The sequence below is a fragment of the Electrona antarctica genome, assembly GCF_951216825.1.
Source record: "Electrona antarctica genome assembly, chromosome: 6".
Taxonomy (NCBI): Eukaryota; Metazoa; Chordata; class Actinopteri; order Myctophiformes; family Myctophidae; genus Electrona; species Electrona antarctica.
In genome coordinates, this window is record NC_136811.1 from 13,096,564 (window position 1) to 13,123,548 (window position 26,985).

A 26,985-nucleotide genomic window follows, 5' to 3' on the forward strand; every position below is an offset into this window, starting at 1 on the left:
ATTTGCAGATATACAAGCTCACAGCGCAATATTTGGTATAGAAGGAAAAGGAGAGGGGACAAAGCATAGACCCCTGGTGGACCCGACCCAGTCAACTAAGTATATAGGGTTTAAGTGGTTAAGACAGCTTGGACTGAGTTTTATGAGTTTCACCAAAGGATTGAGATGGCCGAGCATTCATGCGAGCACAATTGACCGCAGTGTTCACGGGAGGGAGTAGGGTCCTCCCCCTCAATGGCAGGTAGGAGCAGCAGTGACAGGACTACACATACATGTGTGGGGAATTCGGGAACTGACATAAAGACTGAATTGGGAGAATATTTGGCTACTCTAAACTGAAAAAGGGGAGGGGGTCACAACACTCAGGATTTGACTGTGCACAGCCCCTGAGGCTGACACTTGTCTGTGCCCTTTATCGTGTGTTTATCTGCCCCTGTGTCAGAGGCAGTAAGACACAGAGAACAGAGCAAGGCCCCAAAGCTGAACCCATCAGCTTCAAGAGAGCACAGTACATTATTTACACTATTCACACTGCGCTCGAGGGCAGACAAAGACACTATGGCTGCATTCCAAGCTGAAAACACCTGCACACACTTCCCTCTTGATAACCCACACACTCTGCTGTCCAATGCTTTAATTCCAATCGTCACCATGGCTAGGACTTTGGTTGTCTAAGAGGCAAGCACCGTTAAGTTGTACTTGGTAGTTGGTACCAGTTGTTTTACCTGCTCAGGTTGAACTGACATCGTGAATTAGGGGCCAGAGAATGATGTTATCACACTGGACTAAAGAAGGCCTTTCTTTTCACAGTTATATCTGATTGTGTTAATGATGTTCTTGAGAGGGAGGCGAGCACGTTGCCTTTCTGAGATGAAACCCCACAGTTCTGAATTACATACAAAGCTAGCATACAACGGCTTACGTGATTCTGCGTTCCTTTCATATTTTTGGTCGTTTTATTTTTCTTTCTTTTTTTCCTAACTTTTTATTTTATTTTTTAACATGTTTCCCATAATGAAGCACTGGACTGAAGCACTAAGTTTCTATACAATTATTGCTCAGGATCTGCTGTGAATGTCTGATTGTGATGAGGCTAAACAGAAAGCTTGTTGTTGTTTTTTTGGTGTGATGTAACAGAACAAGGCAGTAATGTGGTATTTAAATCATAACATTGTGACAGACTCAGATGTGCCTAGAAATCCACTTCTATCAATTTCACGAGTACAGAGTGGAAGTGGTGAAAACCACTGATATAAGCACTATATGGTACAGAAGTACAAACAGTGGCATGATGAAGCATCTAGCTCAAGATGCGAGTTAACGTCTCTGTCTGTCACGTGTGTTGGTTGTTTGGACGGTTAGTCCACATGCTATACAACCAAATATATACCACGCTGCTTCATAAAAACAGTGGCCCATCACTCTCAAAGCTATAATCCAACTACCAAAGTTTGCAGCAAGTCAACAGCAAGTCAACCTCTCAGCTGCTATTAGTGGACACAACCTCGGCCTACACATATGCGCTGGGAAATACAGCCATAATAAGGCCTCGTCTCAAGCATGAGTGCTGGGCAGTGACATTTGCATGAAACGATAGTAATAACAACAACTCTAATGACGATGTGACCACAATTTCAACAGTATGCGTGTCTTGTGTGAGGTCCTTTAAAAAGAAAACTCACACCCAGAGCCATGGAAAGCCGAAAAACATTAAACAATGTATGTAAACATGGTGTTTATGATGCTGTGGTAAGGTGTATAGCGTCTATGTGGTACTGTAGCTGGATGAAATGGAGGAGGCGGTCCTTCTCCTATGGGATGGGAGGGTGGTGTCAGGATTTGGAGGAGCCAGAGGAGGATAGCGGAGGAGACGGAGAGGCGGAGGACTTCTCCCTCTCTCTCTCTCTCTCGCTGTCCTCACCGGGGCCAGGGACGGAAGAGTTACTGAAAGAGAGAGAGAGAGAGAGAGACAAGGAGAAGACAGAAGCAATGATTAACAAGGAAGGACAAAAGGAATAGATATGACATTCGGTCACAGGCAGTGTGAGTTGATTGAGGAGCAATGCCAACAGCTGCAGGCTGCATACTAATCAAGGATGTGGTCATTACAGTATGGAGCGCTGTGAGCAGCTTGCGTCATTTTTCAAGAGTCCCAGGGGAGTGCTGGTAAAAGGAAGAGGTAGCAGCACAGAAAGCCTGTAGGCAGCCTGCTGACAGGGGTCTCTTAGGGGTTCCGCACACAAAAAAGAGGCTCAGGGGCGACCGCGCCTTTGCTGTCGCAGCCCCCACACTGTGGAACAGCATTCCCCTCGCCGTTAGGTCTGCGCCCTCCGTTGAGTCTTTTAAATCACAACTTAAAACATTTTTATATTCACAAGCCTTTGCATCACCGACATGATCTTGCACCTTTCCTTTTAGATGACTTTGTCCTATTTGCCTGTTGTTCTACTATTGACGTCTTCTGCACTGAATTGTACTGTATTGTATTGTATTGTATTGTATTGTATTGTATTGCATTTTATTGTATTGTATTCCACTATATTCTGCCTTGTGAAGCACTTTGGTACAATGAGAGTTGTTTTTAAATGTGCTATATAAATAAAATTGCTTTGATTTGATTTGCTGTAGCCACCTTGAAAAGTGACCGAAAGAATTACATGCTATAGGGAAAGAGCGAGGTGACAAACAACATGGTGCCCAGAACGAGTCCTTCTAAGGTAGGCTCTGCTCAAACTCCGCCCATTTCTCTTTCCCTATTGTCAAAACCCCAAAACACATGGGTTCACATTCACAAAGGGGGCTCTATGGTGACAAATGAAGTGAAGCAGTGCTTCGTAAACAGCACTAATGGCTGAATCAAAGCCTGTGCAGCCACGCCCAAGCAAGCAGATGGGGGAACCCAGTGGCTGACAGCTGTACTCCCCATGGGAGAAGACCTAGACCTGGGGCTCAGGGATATCATACGCAATTCCGGCGGCTGGATTCAACAGCACACGAGACAGCTATATCAAGCTCGCTGTATGAGGGGAAACCATTCCGGTGGGAGCTGTAAGCATTTTCTTCCTTGCCCGAGTGGGTCTAAGGGACATGCGGCCACCACAGCCTGGCTGCAGTGGTGGAGATATACGGTAATGGGAAGAACATTTACATTAATGGGGCCAATAAAAAGCATATTGAGCTGAAATGGAAATTCATAAAACTGCTTGAAAGACAACAGTCATAGCCAAAACGCTGGCCTGCAATCAGCTACTCTGAAAAATGCCCATGCTGACTTGGTGAGGTAAAAAACAAATAAGTCGGCTGAAGTGTTACGCTTACATTGTCATTTGATGTCTTGTATTGTTGTGTTGTGTCTTGTATTTGACAAATACATCTAAAATAAGTGGGCTGAAAGAGCACAGCATGGAGAAATCATGAAATTTAGGGTCACGACTCAGTACTAGTGTGACCCTACATGACCCAATCATGTCTATACTATAGTTCAGTAAGATGCTTTTTTATTTTATTTTTTTAAATACACCCAGTTGCTTGGAAACGGCTTAAGTGGCAACCTGGCCGAATGGCCGACTGGCACTGCACTGCTGTGGCTGGAGTTGTTGTTGAACAAAAACAACATGGATGTAGGTTTTTAGCGAGGTGAAACTGAAACAACAAAAGCCTGGAAATGGAAAGATGCAAGTTGGAATGTCATCTGTGTGGACTGTGGAGCATAATATGGACATTTTCTGCAAGTATGAAATCGGGGGTAAAATATACTCTATCTGTGAGCAACAGCAGGAGAGAAAGCATGCTAACGCTATTTTATGCAGCTCATATTACTCTGGGGTGGGGGAGGAGCTGCCGAGGCTGTGACAGCTGTGACGCATTATTTTGGATGTAAACGGCGCAGCTTTTAGCCCTTTTGATCGGATTTGCGTATCAGTGATTTTTGGCGACGGTCGATCGGCCGATCGATCGGAAACAAGCTCTAGCTTTTAGAATGCAAGCAGTGAAAGGAGGTGGTAGGAAGTCATGCGAGTCTACGAGTACCAGCCTTACTAAGCCTTGGCTTTAAGTGGTCGTGGATGTTAAACTACATGTGGGAGGGCAGGGAATTGATTAATACAAATAATAAATAATAAGAGAGTATTTCAGACTAGTATTCATGTCCAGTTATCATTGTCAGCCACTGGAAACATGTGGGAAGGTATTTTTGCAGACTTGACTCCTGCTTAGTTGGAATTAAGTATCATATTCTTTGGGCGGATCAATAATGGAGTGCCAAACCTCATATTAACAGTACGTTTGTATAATATCATTATCTCTGATAAAGAAAGCACAGTTTGCACTTGTCTGGACACTGAATGCAGATATAGTTCTTGCACACACGACAATGTATCTAATGCAAAGAATATATAGTATACAACTATACTATACTATACACATTCACACTTATATATTAAATCAGTATCCTCAGCTACCCATAATTATGATTTGTATAATTGTGTGACAGAATAATACTAACAGCTTGTTAGTGTCGGGAGCACACATGAAGTCTCAATTTGACCGCCGACCGAAATGTTATTTTGACACCTCTGGCGCAGAGGCCCATGGAGCAGAGGCTGGACCGAAGCCCCGTACCAGGCTACCCCAATGTGTGTATAGCAATTCAAACCAGCAGTGAAAGCGTTGGGAGCAGACAGCAGGGCTGAGGAGTTTATACAAATAATTTCTCCCCCAAGTGACCATGCATAAACACCAACTGTTAAATAGCACATCAGGATAACACATCCTACCTCTGTGACAAAATATCCCACAAAAGTCCGATATCCAGGTATTAAGATATACATGCTAGATGTACACAATAAACTTGCACCAGGCACCAGCTCTCGGGGACCAAGCCCCCACGGAGGCTCTCCATTGTTGAAGCGCTCGGCCCTACTGGTCAGAGGTGGGACTGCAGGCGGACCCGTGGAGTTATGACGAGGAAACCCCGAGCAGCTGGGCTTTAACATTGAGCACTCGTTTACACTTCCGCAAATCGAAAAAATACGGAAGTAGAGCGCTCTTCCGGGTGCTTCAAAACGCCACTGAGCAACTTCCATCTAAATGAATAGCAGGGGTCTGGTCCTCCCTCTATCCTTTAATTACTCTATGCTCGGGACAGAGCAAGTTACACAGCTGTGATTAATTCCATCAGATTACTGTGTGCGGGAAGGAAATCACCTCAGTTTGGTTGGCAGTAAAATGAGTATGAAAGGTGGTCTTGAAAATAAGGCGGATGACTCATAAGAACGTTATGACTAGGGGTGTAAAAAAAATCGATTCGAATTAGAATCGCGATTCCGTTATGAACGATACCGATTTATTTTTTATTTTTTTATTATTATTTGTTTTTTTAGATTTATTTCTCTGGTTACAGTTACAGGCGTTTTCACTACATGGTGTCTGTGATATGAAATGTAAGCTTACCCTAATCACAGTAAACATCATGTCTTCAGTCATTTTCAAGTTACTGTAGTCACTTCAGTTCAAGATTGGAGTAGATTGTGATGAAATCCTATGTATTGAACCGAGAATCATTTTGAATACAAAATCATTTTGATTTGGATTGAGAATGGAGTTGAATCGATTTTGAATCGAATCGTGACCCCAAGAATCGGAATCGAATCGAATCGAATCGTGGGACACAGCCCTAGTTCTGACCTTGGATAGGTCATTGTGGAGCATGCAGGAGGCTTTTAGACTGTCTGCGGTGCCATTAGCTATGAAGATATACAGTATATTGATGCACACGATGGCCACTCTGCTCGTTCAATAGCTTGGAAGTAATAACCGTCCATTACAGTAAGGTCATGGTTACTGTGTGTACTGTTATTATTACTTTGATCCTGCATTATGCATGCACTGCTGAGGGTGTATAGACTACCGGAGTCCTAACATCACCCACTCATCCCCTCGTTTGCATTAACTCGTTAACATCGGCGCATCTTAACCCATTTTGGTTAAGATAATTTCTTCTTGCCTTGTAACTGAATCTGAAACTGCTGCATGTGCTGCCTTTGACGACTGGATTTCCCTCACAGGATAAAATGAAAGGTCTTTTTTTATCTTAACTTGTGGGTCCTTGACATGAAAACGTGTGAGAGCGACTGGTGTATAGGGTACCTGTCTCCACTCTGCGTGATGAGTCTCCTGCAGGTCTCCATCTGAACATCCAGTCCTCTCTTCATAGAACACATCTCCATGTACTCATGCAGGTGACGGTTCATGTCACTCTTCGCTGTAGCCAGATCAACCTGTGGGGAGAGACCACAGCCATTAACATTATAACCACTTATTACATAGCTTGGTTGAATGCGTGATTCTGATTGGTCAATCGCAGAATTCAGCTGTGTGTTATTTCTTGATAATAAGTGCGAAACTGTAGTCAGGCTAGTTTTACAGTGTGAAAGAATGTGTGAAGCATTCCCTGAAGATGGCATTTTGTGCTGAAACGTTGGTCTTATAATAAAAGTTCTTTGCATCGTGACTACGAGCTCTGCGACCTCTCCTTTGTCTCCCGCCGTCAGCACCTCCCCACTATTGGTGTGTGCTCCTACCTCTTTGTTTGTTCTGAACACGAGTAGAAACACGCAGACGTGTGAAAAGCTCACCTCGATCTGGTCAATGGTGGCCTGGTATTCCATCTCTCTGGACTTGAACAGACATTCTGTGTCATTAATCACCTTCTCCAGGCAGTCCTCCTGCTGGAGAGAAAGGACACAGCAAGGACACGTTGGTACAACCAATGAAGACAGTGGGTTTCAATGAGGAGTACATCGTACATTTACAAAAATAAATCAACATCAAACGTTTAAATGTAGAGGTATGAAGTTTCTGCCCAACAGCCACAATATCAAAATGTAACACGTGTTAACCACTAAGGCACAATTTCAAAATAGAAGATCTACAAGCCCTTGTCCATCTGCTATTTTGGAAACGTTTTGAAGATTTCTGCCTATAATAACCTACCCAAAATAAACACCAGGTTGAAAATGGTTAAGGGGCCACACATTTCATCGTACTATGGTGGCGACAAAAATAGCCAATCTAGAAGCTCACAACACACTGCATCACTATGTGTTGTGGGCTTGCCTTGTAGATCTGCAATTTTTGCTAAATTCTGGAAATGTTTAAACACTTGCACGTTTCACCCGTCTAAAAATTGTGGCATGTGATATTATTTGCTGTGCTGTGGTGTGTTGGGGAGGCAATGCCAGACAGAGGGACACAGCCAGACTGGAGACACAGCCAGACTGGAGAGACTGATAAGGCGGGCTGCCTGGCGTAGCCTGGCAAGGTGATAGGGACAGAGCTTGACTCTGTGGTATCGACGGCAGAGAGGAGGCCTCTGGCCAAGACATTATCCAATCTGGATGATGTCAGCCACCCACTGCAGACATCACTTTACTCTCAGAAGAGCAAATTCAGTAAGAGGGTTTTATCTCAGACATGTAGCACAGATAGACTGCTTTATCCCAAGGGCCATTAGACATTACAATGAAGCACTGGGGCCGTGGGGGGGGAGACGAGGCGGGAGGGGGTTGGTCTGCTAATCTGTGTCTGTATTTATATTGTTACAACTGCGTTGTTTTTTAACTTAGGCCCTTTTTTTGTTATAGCTATAGCTTTTTACTGCATTCTATCTTTCACAGATGTAACGTATCTTTTCTAGGTTCATCATGATTATTGATAATCTGTATACGTATTGCACTGGAGCTGTTGAACAAAACAAATTCCCTTCTGGATTAATAAAGTATCTATCTATCTATCTATCTATCTATCTATCTATCTATCTATCTATCTATCTATCTATCTATCTATCTATCTATCTATCTATCTATCTATCTATCTATCTATCTATCTATCTATCTATCTATCTATCTATCTATCTATCTATCTATCTATCTATCTATCTATCTATCTATCTATCTATCTATCTATCTATCTATCTATCTATCTATCTATCTATCTATCTATCTATCTATCTATCTATCTATCTATCTATCTATCTATCTATCTATCTATCTATCTATCTATCTATCTATCTATCTATCTATCTATCTATCTATCTATCTATCTATCTATCTATCTATCTATCTATCTATCTATCTATCTATCTATCTATCTATCTATCTATCTATCTATCTATCTATCTATCTATCTATCTATCTATCTATCTATCTATCTATCTATCTATCTATCTATCTATCTATCTATCTATCTATCTATCTATCTATCTATCTATCTATCTATCTATCTATCTATCTATCTATCTATCTATCTATCTATCTATCTATCTATCTATCTATCTATCTATCTATCTATCTATCTATCTATCTATCTATCTATCTATCTATCTATCTATCTATCTATCTATCTATCTATCTATCTATCTATCTATCTATCTATCTATCTATCTATCTATCTATCTATCTATCTATCTATCTATCTATCTATCTATCTATCTATCTATCTATCTATCTATCTATCTATCTATCTATCTATCTATCTATCTATCTATCTATCTATCTTGAGCATGAACTGAACTACAAATTACCTTTACAAATTACTTTATTGCCAAACAGAAATATATTAGAGCTTCTTCCCTCAGGGAGAATGATAAAGCAGTAGCACATAGTGTTAAACAACATGCGTTTGTGTGGAGAGCATCCAGTCGGTGATGGGACACCACGTAACAAATGTATGACTCTTAAAACATAGCAGACATTATTTGATAATCTAATCGAATTACACAGACTAATGCGTCTTCATCTGTGTCTCTCGGGGGACAGCGGAGGCTCAAATGGCACACAGTCGCTGACCGAAACCAAATACCACATGCATTTATCGGCATCAGTGCCCGATGAAGACTGTATCTGAGTGCAGGTGCACACGTGTGTATGTCTGCACGCCTTTTTAAATGTACTGTATGTGTGTGTGTTCATTGTTCATTAAGAAGTGCATTGAAGGCCTTTAGACCTGTGCTGATAAATACTGGACAGACAACCCCACTAGCTGCCATTCGCTCGCCATACAAACCCATGACAACAACAGTGGCGTGCACAGATAGACACTAGGTGGTGCTAGAGCACCTGCCCTTTGCCCTCTGGACAGCAATGTGCCCTTTTTTGTATAGTGTACACTGTACAGTGTACACTGTACAGTATGCTGCACAAGGTGCCCTTTTTCACTTGAGCCCCTGCCCCTCTAAATGTCTGTGCACGCCACTGCTTCTAAAGCACTGGAAGGTGACGACATAATGTTTCAGTGGTTCTCAACCTGTGGGCTAGTGCCCACTGGCTGTGAAGATATTGCATTGCAAGTGGGCCCCCAAATAATTGGCAGCTGAAGAGCTGAGAACCGCTGATAAGTAGGACTTGAACACACTTGATTGTGTGAACTGCATGGATCACCATTTTATTTCACAGAATTAGAGGGTCAAATGAGGTTTGTAGAGATGTGACGTTCGTGAACGAGTCGGATCTTTTGAACGGCTCTTTGAAAGGAACGATGGGATCCGGTTCACAGTAGGGAGCCGTTCCTTTTTAGAGGAGGAGGGGGGCAGGGGGGTTTCAACTGGGGGGGGGCACAGGGGAGACACTGGGGAGGCACTGGGGAGTGGGGAGTCCCTAGGGAGGCCCTGGGCAGATATTGGGGAGGTACTGGGGAGGCACTGGGGGGGACACTGGGCAGACTTCTTTTTTTTTTTGCCCCCCTTCCCCCCCCACCCCTCCCCCCCCCCATCGGGAACGTCGTTCAAAAGAGCCAGTCTTTTGAACGACTCTTTGAAAGGAACGGATCCCAGAGATCCGGCTCCCTTCAAAGAGCCATAAATCCCATCTCTAGAGGTTTGCATTACCACTCAGAGATCTGCATAGTGTTTTGAGTGTGTGTGTGTGGTTGCTATTTGTAGTATTTCCCAGAATTACATAAAATTACGGTGGCAACGTACCTCTCCTGGCTGGTGGGTGGGGTCAGGGGGCAGAGCGCATCCTGGGAAGTCCTCCCACAGGAGCAGGGTCTCCTCTGTCTCCTCCCAGGCCAGACTGTCACAATCATCCTCAAACTCACACTCCCTCCTGTGTGAGATACACACACACAATATTGTGTGTGAGTATCACAATATTACGTTTTGTGATACTCCATCCTCAAAAACACTACATTGAGTTCTAATTAATTCAAACTGTTTTACTGATATATAGGCAAATGTTAATTTCTCTGCTCAGATTGCACAGAATGTAGAGCCATGATGCTGGATGTAACATCGAGGGACTGTGATAAATACATGCAGATCCCACTGTCCCATTTACTTTCTCAGATTTCATTTGGTATATGTTCTTTATAATTATGACAGTTGTTTTATCAAGATACATAGCTTTGCATACAGTATTACAATATATTTAAATATACTGCATTGCATGTATTGTGATATAGTATTGTGATAAGTATTGTATCGCCAAATTCTTGAATACAAAGCTCAGAGAATCTCAAACATTATGCACAGACAGGATCACACACAGAAAATAAAAACCTGTTTGACACGCCCACATCACACAGAGACACTATAATTATGAACATTAGGGGCCCTATCTTGCGCCACCCCTTCCTTACCCCCTATCCCTAAACCTATTTACCATTTTTTACTATTTTGAAAAGCATTTTAAAATAGTTCAACTAGCCGATCGACACGTTGTGAGCTTGTAGGTCAGCTATTTGAACTATTTTAAAAGGTTTTTCAAATTAGTAAAAAATACCAAATAAGTTTAGGGATAAGGGTTAAGGGGTGGCGCAAGATATAGGGCTCCAATTTTGTCGCAGCCTTTACCCGCAGCGCGGCCCGCAATTCAGCCGCTGCCCGAAAATTACGAATATAGGAGCTTGCTCTGTCCCTTAATGGTATTTTCGTCCCGCGTCACCCGCTATATTTTTTGCTGACACCGGTATTTGCGCCTAGAGGTGTGGTCATGGGCGTGTTGGCACGCTTTCCCCTAAATTGCTATTTTGGTCACATACATTTGGGAAGTCGCTAGTGGAGTTTAAAAGCACCCTTAAGCCGTGCCAAATTAGTTCGGTAGAGTGGCGCACGGCACGCTGCACGCGCCTTAATGGAGATGCCTGCAGGCACAGACAGGCTGCCTCATCTCTCCTTATTCTCCTATCTCTTTGTAATTTTCCTATAATCAGCAGAAGTCGAGTGCCTGCCACTTCCTTGTGTCCATTGTGTTTATATAATTGTATAGTCAAATAAGTTATTTGTGCGCGATTCCATTCCATTTGCTCTTTCAGTTCATGATCACCCCAGCAGTAAATGGGGTTTATTGACCGAACGGCAGCGGCTATGAAGCAATATAGCACGGGCAACGGTTAAGGGATCTCTTAAAGCCAAGACTGGTGATTGGTTAAATTTGGTTTAATTATTGCAACGCCCAAACCACACCTATGCATAATATAACGGGTAACGGAGGTGTTTAAGGGATTTAGACAGGTAACCAAAATACCAACTTTAGTGGGGGAACACCCTTTCCCCACTCCTAAAACCCCAAATAGTGGCTTTAGAAAGATGAGACAAAAATGGAGCCCATAGCCCCATGCCACTCACAGGTGGTTCAGCATCCTCTGCATCTCCTCGTTGATCTGGTTGGTCGAGGAGCCTTCTTCTTTGGCTCCGTCACTCTCCGATGTGCTGACCAGCTCCTCCCCCTCGCTCCCATTAAAGGACGTGGGGTTTTGCTTCCGGGAGAGACTGTTGAGCGATGACTGTTTGTTGGGAACCTGAGAATCGAGGAGGAGGAGGAGGCTGATTCAGCAGAGAGACAACACCAATACAAGCGTGTGTTGTTCACAGATCTGCAACTATTACTCCAATTGTGTCTGGCTGGCTGACGTTTCACTTGCTACCTAGTGAAACACAAGAACTGGGCTGCACCATTGCTGACAAAATTGGGTTACTGGGTTGTACAATGTCCTCCTGGTATTCAACCCTTGTGCAATGGTTGGTGAGTAGAAGAATAGAATAGAATCGTCCTCACTTGTTTTTTCGTCACTGTATATTTGCACATACTGTACGTGAAAATTGTCCTCCGCATTTACCCATCCTAAAACAACTAGGAGCAGTGAGCGCCATGCTACGGTGCTCTGGGAGCAATTAGGGGTTAAGAGTTTTGCTCAGGGACACACATCGGCCAATCACAAGTCATTATTTATTCAAAAGCCTATCACATCGCAGCAATTTACAGGTAGGTAAACATCCTTTACTGAACCAAACAATTACAGGGCAGAGTAATAAACTGGTCTGTGGTGCATTCCCAGTTTTGTTGTAATTTCTTGTGCAAGGAACTACCGGTATATCAAGTCTCACTTTTATAATATGATTAACAGTTTGACTCCATAAAACGCGTTACCCGCTATTTAATCAAATATTCTATGCTGCCGAGATTGTTTTATTACCTTTAGAGCATACGCTGAAGTATTTGCAGCTATCAACGACGAAAATCCGGCGAAAAATGGTCCGTCAAACTGTTAAGGCAAGAACTTTATTTGTATAGTTTATTTGTAAAGTGAATTCTATACAAATAAAGATGCTTTACATAAGGCATAAAAATGCATTTAAAAGCATAATCGTGTCTGTCGGATGGAAACCTCCTATGTCCAAAACTGTTCCCTTTCAGGATTCAAATTCAAAAGTAGCAGATTCACCAACACAAAACCCTTCGCTTCATGCCACGTTTCAAACTTGTGGATCTGCTACTTACTTTTTAATGTTTTTTGTGGCTTTCGCCTTTATTTTATATTTTTTATGGAGGGATAGACAGTAGGCTGACAGGAAATGGGGAGAGAGATGGGGGGGGGTGACATGCAGTAAAGGCCGTCGGGATCGGGAGTCGAACCCGCGGCACACTGCCAGACTGGATTACCAGCCAAGGTGCCTGGACCGCTGAGCCACGGCCCAGGCCTCTGCTATTTACTTTTGATGCTTTCGTGTGACACTGTAGCATGATCAAGCCAGGGCGCTCATTTACGAAATAACATAAAAAAGTTAAAATATGGAGATAAGAGGTTTCTGCCCGACATAGACGATATGACGGTGAACGCGGTACTGTCTGTAGCTACCTGGTACATCTGGATGACATCCTCACAGTTCCTCTGCTGGGCCACGTCACAGAGACGAGCCGTTATGTCGATGCGTCGGCAAATGTCCATGTCCACTTTCATAGCCTTCTCCTGGATCTTACTGTCCAGCTCTGACAGGTTCTACAAGGAGGAGGAGAGAGAAGAGGCACATGAACATGGACTACACCAGGGGTTCTCAACCCGTGGGTCGCGACCCCTCGGGGGGGTCGGCAATTTTTTTTTGTTTTTTTAACTGAATGGCTGGAAAATGGAAATTAAGAGTTTACATAGTATGTGGTGCATGCATAAACTTTCCTTAATGAATGATTATATCTGGTTTCAGTATTCATTTATGATATATTTTCTGGTTATTTTTTAAGTCAGTTTGTATTGGTGGTGGGGAGGGGGGCGGGGCGGGGGTCGCGAGACATGGCCAAAGCATTTCCGGGGGTCCCCAGCCAAAAACGTTGAGAACCCCTGGACTACACAATTACTGGTGTTCAACAGAAATGATAATAAGCAATAGTCTCTACTCCAACAATGTTTCACAGTATGCCTCATATTTCATCTTATGTATATGCTTCCTATTTAATGTTCCTTTACAATTTAACCCCTCCTACAATATTTGTATAGACCCCTTAAGGGTCTATACTAGGAACTGTCTTTTTTTCTCTCCCCTCTATACCAAATATCTTCGGAAATAGCCAATCTACAAGCTGACAATGCAGCACATCGCGATGCGCTGAGTGTTAGATAACCAAATTCCTTAGCTGTACATGCTGCGATTATGTAAGGATGAACAGCTTCTGATTCTGTGTGGGTGTTTTCCACAGATAGCTCTCCTCTCCTCGCCTCTGTTGTGTGTTCATAGCTTGTCTGTGCAGTGTGCACTGTGCACCAAAACAATAATGGTGGCGGGACAATGATAGTTTCTTTCTCCCCTCCACTTCCATTATATAGTACTGTTGACTGTTTCACAGCTGCACTCACTTAGAGTGGCTCGATTTTTGTCCATGCGAAACCCCTTATTCCTAAACTTCTTTGCCTTTTTTACTATTTTGAAAAACATTTTTGAATAGTTCAACCAGCCGATCTACATCGTCACGTTGAGAGCTTATAGACTGGCTATTTCAACTATTCAAAAGAGGCAAAGAAGTTTAGGGATAAAGGATTTAGCATGGGCGAAAATAGAGCCCAATGTATGCTGGACTCACACTCACGTTGCTCATGAGACCTTTGAAGACGACCAACTCTGCTTTGAGCTGCTGCACCCGGACAGCCAGCTCATCCTGACAACCCTCGCTCTCCTGCAGATCCTGTGTGTAGAGAGAGAGAGAGAGAGAGAGAGAGAGAGAGAGGAGAGAACAAAACAACTCAACTTTAAACTCACGTCACAGGTGGGTGAAATCTCACATCAGAGTGGGTGAAATTCTTTGAAAACTGAAAAACAGGTCGTATATCAATATGAGAAATGTGAAATATGTACATAAGGTGCATCATATACTATACATAAGGTGCATAGTTAAAGGGAGAGTAAGTGTCTTTTCTTTGGTTAAAATAAGTGTTAAATAACTAGAGTGTTTGTTCAGTAACAGGAGCCTCCATGTCTCTCCAGCTCTTTATTAAACAGAAAATCCATTTTCAGGTCAGGATACCGATTTAATCAAATCAGGATAGAGAGCTCAGGATACAGTTTCCACAAGTGAATTTGGAGGTCATGACATGACAGAAATGAGCACATTTTGGAACTGGAACAATATAAAAAATGAAGCTACAGTAATATGAATGGGTACTCTCTCCTGATTGGCTGACATTTTGTCACCTACCTGAAATTGTATGTTTTGTCTATCAAAGAGCTGGAGAGACAGGGAGACTAGTCCTGTTGCTGAACAAACACTCTATAGCGATGATTATCAACAAAACCCTTTTTGTTTTAACCAAAGAATATCACTTACCCTACCTTTAAAGCTAGCAGTGGGGATGAGGCAGATGCAATGATGTATATGAACATAAGATGCATGGTTTTGGTATAAAGCAGTGGTTTTCAACCGGTGGTCCTTGAAGTGGTTCCAGGTGGTCCTCAGGTAAATGATGGAGAGTAATGGTAACCAAATGGACCCTTATAGATCTTTAACTCTTGAGATGGACCCGTATGGGGGGGTTCATTTTCCTCTCTCAAGAGTTACATTATTGTTCTGTTCATTATTGTATCTGCATTACTTAATTTACAAGAAGTCTACACAATTAGAGAATGTAGAATAATTGTATCAAACACAATATTCTTTAGTTTTGGGTCTGAGAGGCTAAATAATAAATATCATCAAATGGTGGTCCGTACCTCCGTGGCTCAAATGCCGAATACATAATATGCCTTGAAATTAAATGGGTTGAAAACCACTGGTTTAAGGCAAATATCAATGTAATGAGGAGCAGAGGTGTGGACATGGAAACATCACAGCCACAACACAAACACCAGTTCAGACATAGTTCAAAAGCAGACCTTTTAAACACACACACACACACACACACACACACACACAACATCCCGAATGCATAATGCATGATTTATACTCGGTTGCGGCGCACCACACCTTTTCTGTGAGTGACACTGCATAAACACACAAACATACGTCTGGCTAACCTCTCCTGAGGATCTTTACACATGATCATTCTATTTGACAGATCACTGTTTATGTTGCTCTCTGCTGCTGCACTACACAGGAGTTCACTGTTTATATTGCTCTCTGCTGCTGCACTACACAGGAGTTCACTGTTTATGTTGCTCTCTCTGCTGCACTACACAGGAGTTCACTGTTTATGTTGCTCTCTGTCTGCTGCACTAACCTCGCCTCACCAGGCTTTCCACCTCGGAGGAAAGCCTGGTCTCTGTTCCAAAAGTTCTGTGTGAACCGGTCTTGGAACGGATGATATCGTTACGTCATGTTGTAGTATTATTGTTTTGTAGTCATCAGGCAGGAACAGTCAAAGTTATCAAACGGAACTTCCTTTTCCCTCAAACCGGAAGAATAACAATAAAAGCTCTCGTAGCCTGTAGCTTTTGAGAAAAATCGGTTTGAGGGAAAAGGAAGTTACGGAAGATTGACGACTACAAAACAATACTACAACATGACGTAGCGATATCATCCGCTCCCGACCGGTTCATAAACCCGAAATGGAATGAAATAAATTATTAGTTTATGTTGCTCTCTGCTGCTGCACTACACAGGAGTTCACTGTTTATGTTGCTCTCTGCTGCTGCACTACACAGGAGTTCACTGTTTATGTTGCTCTCTGCTGCTGCACTACATAGGAGTTCACTGTTTATGTTGCTCTCTCTCTGCTGCACTACACAGGAGTCAGTTTGCTGCATGTGGTCCCCTGTTGATAGATAGATACCCACCTGCCTGCAAAAGTGGGTCAGCACCAGCACATTACCGGCAGTCATACACACGCTCACGAGAAATCACACACGCATGCATGCAAATTCCTGGCAAAGGTTTGCATGTACAGCATACAACATGTATGTATACACACACACATACAACACACTCAGTCACTCTCATAGACAGATGCACCATGCAGATAGTCTTTCTCACACACACACACACACACACACACACACACACACACACACACACACACACACACACACACACACACACACACACACACACACACACACACACACACACACACACACACACACACAAAATCTGAAACAGGAAGTACTAAAATAGTAATCCCATTAAGAGATTAAGTCATATTTACTGACAGTGTGGCATTCTGCTATCAAAATGGACTACTGTCTTTTTCTGATATGAACATAATGAAAGGGGAAAGGACTCAAAAAAGTTTTTTTTGATGACACAGCATGAGTCAGGAGTTAAGCTATTACAGTAATGGGGTAATTGCAGTAATCAACTCATAACCACAAACAAAACAACTACGTAATGAGTACATACTGTACATACCGTCTGTAATTTGTGCTTTCCAATACAGTCCAATCTAAACCTAAAAGCTATTTACAAATACACTGACGTCTCATTTGTTTTGTTAAAAATCAATATCCCAAAAAACATCTACGAAGCGCCTTTCCCTGCTATGCCTATAGATAGGCCATAGAGACATCATTAGGTTAGCTAAATAGTCTTAGGTTAAGCGCAGCATATGCACTAAAATTAGGTTCCCTTATCGCCCAGGAACTGAGTCAGTGAGTCAGGTGAAAGTGAAGGCTGTCAACCATTGAGTTGAGTCGTCAGACACAGCAGCCTAGCTCCACATCATCATTATAATATTGCACTGCTGGCCTGCCAGCCATCACAGCCCTACTGTATGGATGAGAGGCTCTCTTGCCAGATTTTGTGAGAGAAATAAGCACGTACCAGATCTAGGAAAACAAGCCCAAAAGAAGCGACTATAGGCCACATGTATACTGTTATATATATCGGCTATTTGAAAACATTAGATCTACAAGCTCACAACTCATCACATTGGAAAAATAAATGGTAAATGGTGCGTTTATATAGCACTTTTATCCAAAGCGCTTTATATAGATTTACATTCACCCATTCACACACTACATACATTCATACACCGAAGGCAGAGGAGACCATGCAAGGCACCAACCTGCTCATCGGGAGCAATTAGGGGTTCAGAGTCTTGCCCAAGGACACTTCGACACTAACTCTGCAATGCATTGTGAGCTTGCAGATATGCCATTTCCAAACAAATCTTTAAATAAAATGTGGAATATTTGGAAGAAACATTCTAAAAACAAATCTGGTACAGGGCTCCCTGGTACAAGACATTTTCAGATGGGTGGTCCATCTGAAAATGTCCCGCACAGTAAGCTGTCTTCAAACATACGTTTTAAATATCTTTGAAACATACTTTTTGAATTTCCATATTTCTGATAAGCAGCAAGCTAGACACCCACACAGCCACAACATTAGAGGGAGCTGCCATGATCTGGTACCACCCACATTCAGAGCAAACAACCATTCTACTGCTCTGACACCAAAATGTGGAATGCCCTGACATGATCATCCATTAACCATCAGGAAACCACAAAGGGGGGTTTTGTACATACATATTTGTTGATGTTATCGTGTTCATTTTGTATGCTATGTTGATTAATTGCATACATAGGACCACAATGGAAAGTCCTCAGGATTTTTTTGTGTTATCCTTTTAGCTTTAATTTCTTGCTGTACCACGTGCTGTTTACATTCTGACCAATAAAGTATTCGATCAATCCAAAAACATATAGGCCTCGTGTGACTTCTGCTTTATTTTCTGTTGCATTTTAGTGCTCCCAATGAACAGCTGGATGTCAAGTGCTTGAAAATAGTGTGGGCCAAGTATGGCCTGTCTCTGTGGACTAATGAAAGGGGTCAACCTGCACCACTGGCCTACCACCCTGGACTGCCCTGTGGATGAACTCATGCACATACTGTAGTTTTTCTTGTGCGTGGACACACACGCGCACACACTCGCGAGCGCACACACACACACACACACACACACACACGAGATAGACATACGTATAGACACACACACACACACGCACGTGCACACACACCCACCTCCTGTAGGTCTGTCATCTTCTGCTGTAGATCCACCCTCATGGTGTATTCCAGCTCCCATCTAGTAGAACAGGGACAGACAAGGAAAAGACACTTTGAATTAATCTGAACATGAGTAAAGTTAGAGGTGGAGGATCCGTGGAATTAGTCAGGGTTTTCTCTATGTAACATAACTTACGTTTTTCATATAATCTCGATTCATAACATACCAAGATACTAAGATAGCCCTGTGATTGCATGGCAATATGAGCGGCTGAGTTAGTGGGTGAGTGGGCAAAGAATTGCTGCTATTTGTTTCAAAAAAAGCTTTATACCCTGTTATAACATGTATATAACGATGCAACGTGACACAGCTCTGTTTACAAAATGCTGTACCCCCTCCAACTGTATATACTTTCCCCATTTTAAACAGTTTTTATTATTATTGTATTGTATTTGTGACACTTGCTTTGGCAATGTAAACATTTGTTTTCTCATGCCAATAAAGCTCCTTTGAATTGAGTGAGTGAGTGAGTGAGTGAGTGAGTGAGTGAGTGAGTGAGTGAGTGAGGGACAAGTGTGCAAGCTGCCATGTGTGTGGCAGCACTGGTGAGTGACAAAGTGACTGAGTGAGGGAGTGTGTGTGCACAAGTGAGTGAGTGACTGACTGTGTTTTCTGCCTTACAGCTCCTGAATTGCAGTCAGTTTGAAAGCCTACACGTATATGCGATGGCTGTGTTAAGAACCATCCATGACAGCAAACTGGGTGTGACTCTCTACCCAACTACACTCGTGGGGCCTGGGGGGAGCCGTGCTCACTGCGGAGACTAGCACAGCACAACCTCTTATATGATTGCCGTTTTAAAATGCAGAATGTTGCGGCACAGCCCTGGGACTACGGGAAAACTGAACCCAAAAGGAACCGAGAGAGAGAGAGAGAGAGAGAGAGAGAGAGAGAGAGAGAGATAGAGAGGCTTGGTGGTGGTGTGATCAGGGACAGGTAGGCTGAGAGAAGTGAGAGGGAGAAAGAGGAGAAGAACTCCTTCTGCACGCCAACCCTCGCTTTAGCAGCTATGACAGCCTGCAGCCCCGTGCTGCTGCATTGCAGATACTGTGTGGATCGTACAGAGGAGACTTACGCAGTGGAAGCAAGGAAAGGGGGGGAGGAGTGTTGGAGGTGTGTTTGACTGCGTATGTTCACGTGGGATACACAGCATGACAGGGGCTCGGGGGGTGTGTGCGTGCGACTGTGCGTGCATGTGGAGGAGGGGGGACGATGACGACGACAGTGTATTCATGTGGGCATACGTGAGTGTGGGCATGTGAGCAAGAGCACGGGGGGGTGGGGTAGCGACACTAGCGTGTAGGACAAGGAGTCAGGGGAGGGACTGATGCTGACAACGGAGCAAGGTGGGGAGAGATTCTCTTGGCCAGAGAAAATACATGACTGCGCAGGAAAAGAAGGGAGGGGGGGGGGGCAGAGAGAAGGAGAAAAGAGGGGTGGGGTTAAGTGGTGAACAATCAAGCAGAAGGGGGGAGTAGGGGGGTTTCAGCAGGGCAATGTTGAAAAGTAAATCCAAGAATCACTGCAAGCTTTGGAGGAAAATCTGTCTTGTTTGTTTTGTGCCCCTAAGGCCTTGGCCTGACTGTAATTTCAAAGACATTATTCAAGAAAAGGGCTCATGGGAGCAATAACAGAGATTCTGTTAATCACATGAACCCTGTGCAGGAGGATGCTATACGCGCACCAGTCTTAGTAGTGGTAGACGGTTCACGGTAGAACAATCCGAATGTGGAGTATTGAAAAGACAAAAAGGTGGCCGCACACACTCGTAGCCAAAGTGATGATACTAAAAACCAACGTTCCGGCAGATGCAACTGCCTTCTTCAGGGTATGTGGCATGAACCCTAGCATCCCTATTCTGGTGTAAACAGCGAAAATAGCAGATATACAAGCTCACCACGCGTCGCTTGTAGAGCGGCTATTTTCGGAGATATTTTGTGTAGAGGGGAAAAGTATAAAGAATTTACGGTTTAAACTGTTAATTGAGAGACATATTTGACTGAGACAGAAGAGCATCAGATATACATAGATGTATAGTGGAGTTTTGCATTGACCTAGTTCAGATGGGATAGCCGAATGCGAACGAAAATAAAAGCCTGGGTACCGAGGCTAGCCTTCTACTGACATGATACTAACCATGAACTCGGTCGATAACTTCTTAACTTCTTTACTTTTGCCATTGTCCACCATGTTGGATTCAGTCTAGTGTTCAGTTGGTTGGTTGGTTTGTCCTATAGTTACTTAAGAATACCACAATTTGTTAAGACCTACAATTTTCTTTCATTCTACCCTTCATTCTTTCTTCCTTTTTTTGTTTTTGGGGTCATAACGTTTAGCAAGCTCCTTGGGGTTTTATGTGACCTGCACAAATGTGCTATTGTTTTTTTCTGACAGGACACCAGTGCTATTCATTTCTAATGGGAAATGACAGTAATGAGACAGGCTTGTATGTAAAGATGGACAACTTAGAAACAATGGAAAGAGCAGCTTCATTGTCTCCAACAGGCCGAAGGCATGGGGAGAGAGTATGTTTTGAACTCTGTCCGTGTGTGTGTGTGTGTGTGTGTGTGTGTGTGTGTGTGTGTGTCTGTGTGTGTGTGTGTGTGGGTCCGTCCGTCCATCCGTCCGTCTGTCCGTTACCAGCTAATCTCGGGCACCGTTAACCCGGTCGATGCCAAATTTTGCACACACACTCCCTGGATGCCAACGTCGAACCTCTGCCCCAAATGTTCCAGAACGGCGCCACCAGGAGGCTGACTTTTTTAAAATTTGCTCTCTGCTGAATGTTTTGATATAACTCCTCCAGATTCTAGTCATGTGTTCAAGACGGATCTGTCCGATATTTCATATTCCATCCTAATTGGCTAACATTGGCTTTCAAAGTTTGCAGGATTGGCCCGTTTGGAACAAAAAGCATCAAATCATGAACGCAGCGTGCAATTTACGTGAAATCTTTTTGGAACAAAATGCCTCAAATCATCCAATTGCCATCCAAAGCGTAAGAAGAAATGCCACCCTTTTCACATTGGCCTATTATTATAGTGCCACCAGGAGGCCACAACCTGGTGGAGACCTGTGCCCCGAGGGGCACTTTATTTAGTTCAGGACAGATTTATACTCTGTTGTACGTGTTGCGATGTGGCGTTGTGAGTTTGTAGATATTTGTAGCCATTTCCCCTGCATGATACCATCATATGATGAAGTATACATTTAAACACTCTGTTGAGCAAGACATAGATTAGTAGATTTTGTGAAACATTATCTCACCTAACTAAAATGAAAAGTGCATTTTGCAAATCTGTTGTTGTACTGATGTTTATTATTGTTGTCTATATTATTGTTGCTGTACTGCCCCCCTACCCAGTTTGAATGCATTGTTGTATGTATTAAAAGATAAAATCAAAATGTAGGCAGGCTATGTATGTAATAAAACCCAGGATCGAGTGTGTGTCAGGGGGGACTCCGACTCATCAGTCCATCACTCTAATTTAGTCTAATATAAGCTGCTTCATAGAGCCCCTTGTTCAAAAAAACATAATTGAAATTCCTAATCAGTTAATTGGTCAGCCATTCACAGTCTCTGTAAATTATTGTATGAAAGCCTTTTACAGAATCTATCCTCTAGTCTAGTACTAATTGACAATTTATTGATTGTTTGATTCAGGACCACAATGGAAACAACAAGTCCCCAGGACTTTTTGTGTTATCCTTTTAGGCCAAACTGTACCTCCTGCTGTTAACACTTCTGTGAATAAAGTATTCAATCAATCAGTCAATCAATAAACATCACCCCCCATAGCATGTAACAGATCTCAGTATGTCTGTCAGTGTCTACATGAAGAGGCAGGATATTCTCAGTGTCTTCATGTGAAACAGCACGTTTACTTTTTCACCCTGTTCCCTTCCTCATAAAAGGGCCCACTGTCCTGTTGTCAGGACTCATGAACACGGCTCTGACCAATGCATGCTCGCTCAATTACACATAATAGGGAGGAATTCAGTGATGGCCTCTCTTGGTGTCCTGGGGCAGAAAGGCCAGCGATTATTTCTGGCCATAAATAATAGTACTTGTGGGAGGAACTTGAACTCCATCAGATTCTTGACACACTTGACAAGACACTGCCTGTTTGTAGGCTGTTAGCGATTTAATGTAAGGAACCCCCCTGTATACCCTATCATGAATCGTGATGAGGTCCTCGCCCCATATGGTTTCAACCTGAATTACAAACCAGAATTATTGAGGGGCGCCAGCCCCTCCTATGCCTGGCTTTGTGTGGCCAAGTCAATGGCAAATAAATTACGTAATTTATCACGATGACTTCATCATCGTGATAAAAGGTGCCCCTCACTTCACATGAGTGTGATTTTTCTCCAATATAGGGGCGAGGGAGGGGTAACACTTTTTGTTGAGTGGTGTAAACCACTCCTACAACTGGCTTTGTTAGTCTGTCTGTGCAGAAAAAATGAGCATGGTTGCTACGGTCACCCAGTTCACCCGGGTGTGATTTCATTACGTCAGACATTACGTCAGACCACAGCTGATCAGGCTATATAAGACCTTACACCACTCAGTTCACACGGGTGTGATTTTTTCTATACACAGGTTTAATGTTTGTCTTTAGTTCAATGTTTGTTAGTTCAATGTAAACACATTGACAATGAAGGGAAAATTTACGTCATAATGTCTCTTTATTGTTAATGGCGTTTAATGTTTGTGTCACCTAATCAACATGAGTTAGACTTTAATATATTAGCGCCCCTCACTTCACACGGGTGTGATTTTTTTGTATGCTATTCTCATTGACCACTCATTGATTGTAAAATACCAATAAAGAAACATTGAACAAATAAATAATGATTCTAGCGCATGTCACATGTTTTGGAGATAAAGCCAGAGAGGCCAGACTGAGATGGTTTGGACACGTACAGACTACAGAGGGATAGTGAGTATATCGGTACAAGGATGTTGAGGTTGGAACAGCCAGGCAGGAGGCCTAAAGGAAGACCAAAGAGAAGATTTATGGATGTAGTGAAAGAGGACATGAAGTTAGTTGGCGTAAGAGAAGAGGGGACAGGTAGGGTGAGATGGAGGCAGATGATTCGCTGTGGCGACCCCTGAAGGGAAAAGCCCAAAGGAAAAGAAGAAGTCTACAGAGTCTACACAGGATTAATGTCCTGCTTCTTTTGGTAAACATCAATGTGAAACTCTGTCCTTGTATCTTCACTGTTTTCTTCTATAGCATCTTGGCTGCTTTTAAATCTTCCACAGTGAACTTACATACAAATACAGTACGACAGTAGGTATGTTTTACACACCATTCTATTCCATTCTATATCGGTTGACAGTGCTCGACACACAGGAGGGCAAGGGCTAGTCTTACAAATATCCCTAATGTGTTGACCTTTATTCTCCTTTTATATTTAGCACACAGGGACTTGACTGATAATGTTGGATACATGTCCAGCAATGCCATCTGTCGCTGTGGTCAGACGACCCTGACGCTGCGGACAGAGGGTCAGCGCTGGCGGTGATGGATGAAGGAGCTTTCTGCTGACTCTAGCCTACTTCTATCGGAGACAGCTGCTCTCATCACAGGTTTATGGCCTCGCTCACTCCTCCAACTTAGGAGGATAATGCAACCACTTTGCGTTTTATGTACAGGCCTATTCAGCTGCCTTGACCATAACTCAGAACCTATGGTCAGGCTTTGTTCATCAAATATGCACATATGTCTTGCCTATAGCATCATGATGTGCAGCTGATGTTGCCAATAACCAGGTTGTTTCATTTTTTTCATTAGCAACACAGCCAGGGCCGGATCTACCATATGGGCACTTTGGGCATGTTCCCAGGGGCCCTTGGGCACCAGGGGGACCTAAAAATAAAATTAAAAAAATCCCCCCACTAATCCAAATGAAATAAATCGTGTCTAAGAAAATGAGTGTTTTATTGTTGGTGAGAATGCAGCTGTGCAATTGTGTGTAAAGCAGCAACAATGCGCTAGATTGGCTGTTGTGTGATGTCAGGTTGAGAGGTGATTCTGGTGGAATAAAAGACACCATCCAGCATTGCTTTGTTTTCATTCTGCATGCATAGTGTGTCAGGTGGCTCGACAAAAAAAGGTAAAACATTGAAATACACTGGCAGTGGCACTGGCAGATTCTCTCACCCATTTGCTTACTACGTTGGTCAAACAAAAATAATGTGTTTGTTACTGCCTGACTGTCACTTTGGAGCGGGGTAGGTGGCCGGGAATGGACCAATATACTGTAACGGAATAAAACTGCCCCAAAATGTCCAAAAACGGCCAAAATTTCACACACGCTTTGTGCACACACAATGGTTCGCACATGCATGTGCACAGGGGCCCTTCGAGCTTCAGTGCCCATGGGCCTTCAGAGGTGCTAATCCAGCCCTGAACACGGCAAGTTAGCTAAAGACAGTTATTGTGAGTTGTGTTGTTACTTGTTAGTTGTGTGTTGCATTATATTAACTTTTAAATGTTCATGTTGTCTGCGGTATTAATGAAGGCCAAATGCAAGATAAAGGCATGACATTAAATTGCAGCAGCAGCAGAAATGGCAGCATAATAATACATGTTATTTACCTGCGTTTATACTCATCTCTTTCCCTCTTCACTTTAGCCAGGACGTTGTACAGAGCTCTGATCTCTGGAGTGATGGTGTCAATCTGGACCCCGACTCCGTCCGGGTGCACCCAGGACACGCCGGGGCTGGTCACGCGCTCCACGCCGGTGCCAAACTTGCGGGTGTGGTTGTAGGACCAAATGGTACCTGGCATGAACCGCGGGGGAGGATTGGTTGATGGTCCTCCTGGGCCTGGAAGGAACCGTGGGGGGGTTGATGTTCCTGTGCCAGAACCGGTGCTGGAGAAGGTTTTAGAGCCACCTCCACTGGGGGAGTCCACATTTGGAGTCGACAGGCTGATGGTGATTGTTGGGTTAGACCGGGCGTTCGGTTCGGCTGGGTTCGAAGCGGGGGTTTCACTCCTGCTGCCGCCGGGAGACTGTGCATGTGTTGATGCGAGTGTAGGCGTAAAGAGCGTGGTGGGCCTCCGGGCCGAGTTGTTCGTGTTGTGGAACGGGAGGGAACCGGGCCTGAGCGGGATCGAGCCCACGAACCCGGTCTGCACGCCCGCTTCTTGCGTGTGCCTGCTTTCGCCGCATGTCCCATCGCAGCCCTTATTGGCGTCGAGCGCCTGTTGCAGCTGTTTCTCCAGGATCTTGTTCCTCCGCTCCAGCTCGTGCACTTTGGCCAGGAAGCATCGGAACCGCAGGTTGAGCGTCTTGAGGACACTGATGTTGGAGCCCAGGTCGTTTCTCAGGGCCATGGCTGCGGGGGGCGGCTGGGCGGGCAGTGCGCCGCGGTGCAGGTGCAGGTGGTGGCCGTAGATGTTGTGATGGAGGTAATGGGATGCTTGTTGCTGCGACGAGGGCGCGTGGCCGGTGAACTCGAGCGCAGGCAGATCCGCAGCGGAGCCCAGGCCCACCTGTCCCTGCTGGTCGCCCAGCAGAAAGTCCGGTCCGCCGAAGACGACGTCTGGCAGGAGGCCGGACGGAGAGTCCGGGTGGCTGGAGGCTGTGTTTTGGTGCTGCTGCTGCTGTTGGTGGTGGTGGAGAAGCGCGTTGCTTCCCAACAAAGGATTCATGCTATGGTATGGAAAACTAAAGCGCTGCAGATCTGGCATGAACACGGACGGGGAAACTGGCTCGTTACAGTTGAATATACAGTTGACGGGTTGAATATTATAAACAGCTGAAAAAGCCTACCGAGACTCAGCTAGACGTGTGCACACAAGGTCCGCAATTTGTCCGATGATGTAAGCGTTTCTAATTGAGAATCTTAAAGCCGTCAGCTCTAAACATAGGCTGGATCAGTCCTCTCTCCCTCGACTTAGCGGTTCCAGCGACAACAAAACATAGGGAAACGACGTAGTAGCTCAAACAAAAGTAGCCTATATAAAATTATAAATGCGACAAAGGACAAATCCGATATCTTCGCGCAAAAAAAAACGGTTGGTCAAATACATTTAATTAGTTTTAAGACAAGCGAATGCGGAGCTCTAATTAATAAAAGTGGAATCGGTGAAGTTCCCTTTCCAGCAATAAGAAGATGATGTGACAGCAGCAAGTGCTGCGGGATTTGGATAAGGAGTGTTACCGTAAATACTCTAATAGAGGACCTGCGCTCCATTCACTTTTC

General features: G+C 43.8%; 1 protein-coding gene across 1 annotated transcript; it reads right to left on the bottom strand.

Annotated features, from left to right (window-relative positions):
- Positions 1–223: 223 nt before the first annotated feature.
- Positions 224–26,985, bottom strand: iffo1b (intermediate filament family orphan 1b). The gene is made up of 9 exons (XM_079502515.1): positions 25,371–26,985; positions 18,720–18,780; positions 14,355–14,450; positions 13,135–13,275; positions 11,624–11,796; positions 9,977–10,103; positions 6,636–6,728; positions 6,148–6,278; positions 224–1,944 (listed from the first exon to the last, which is right to left on the bottom strand). Exons 1-9 carry the CDS (start codon positions 26,468–26,470, stop codon positions 1,833–1,835), a joined length of 2,034 nt encoding a protein of 677 aa, XP_079358641.1. The 5' UTR covers positions 26,471–26,985; the 3' UTR covers positions 224–1,832.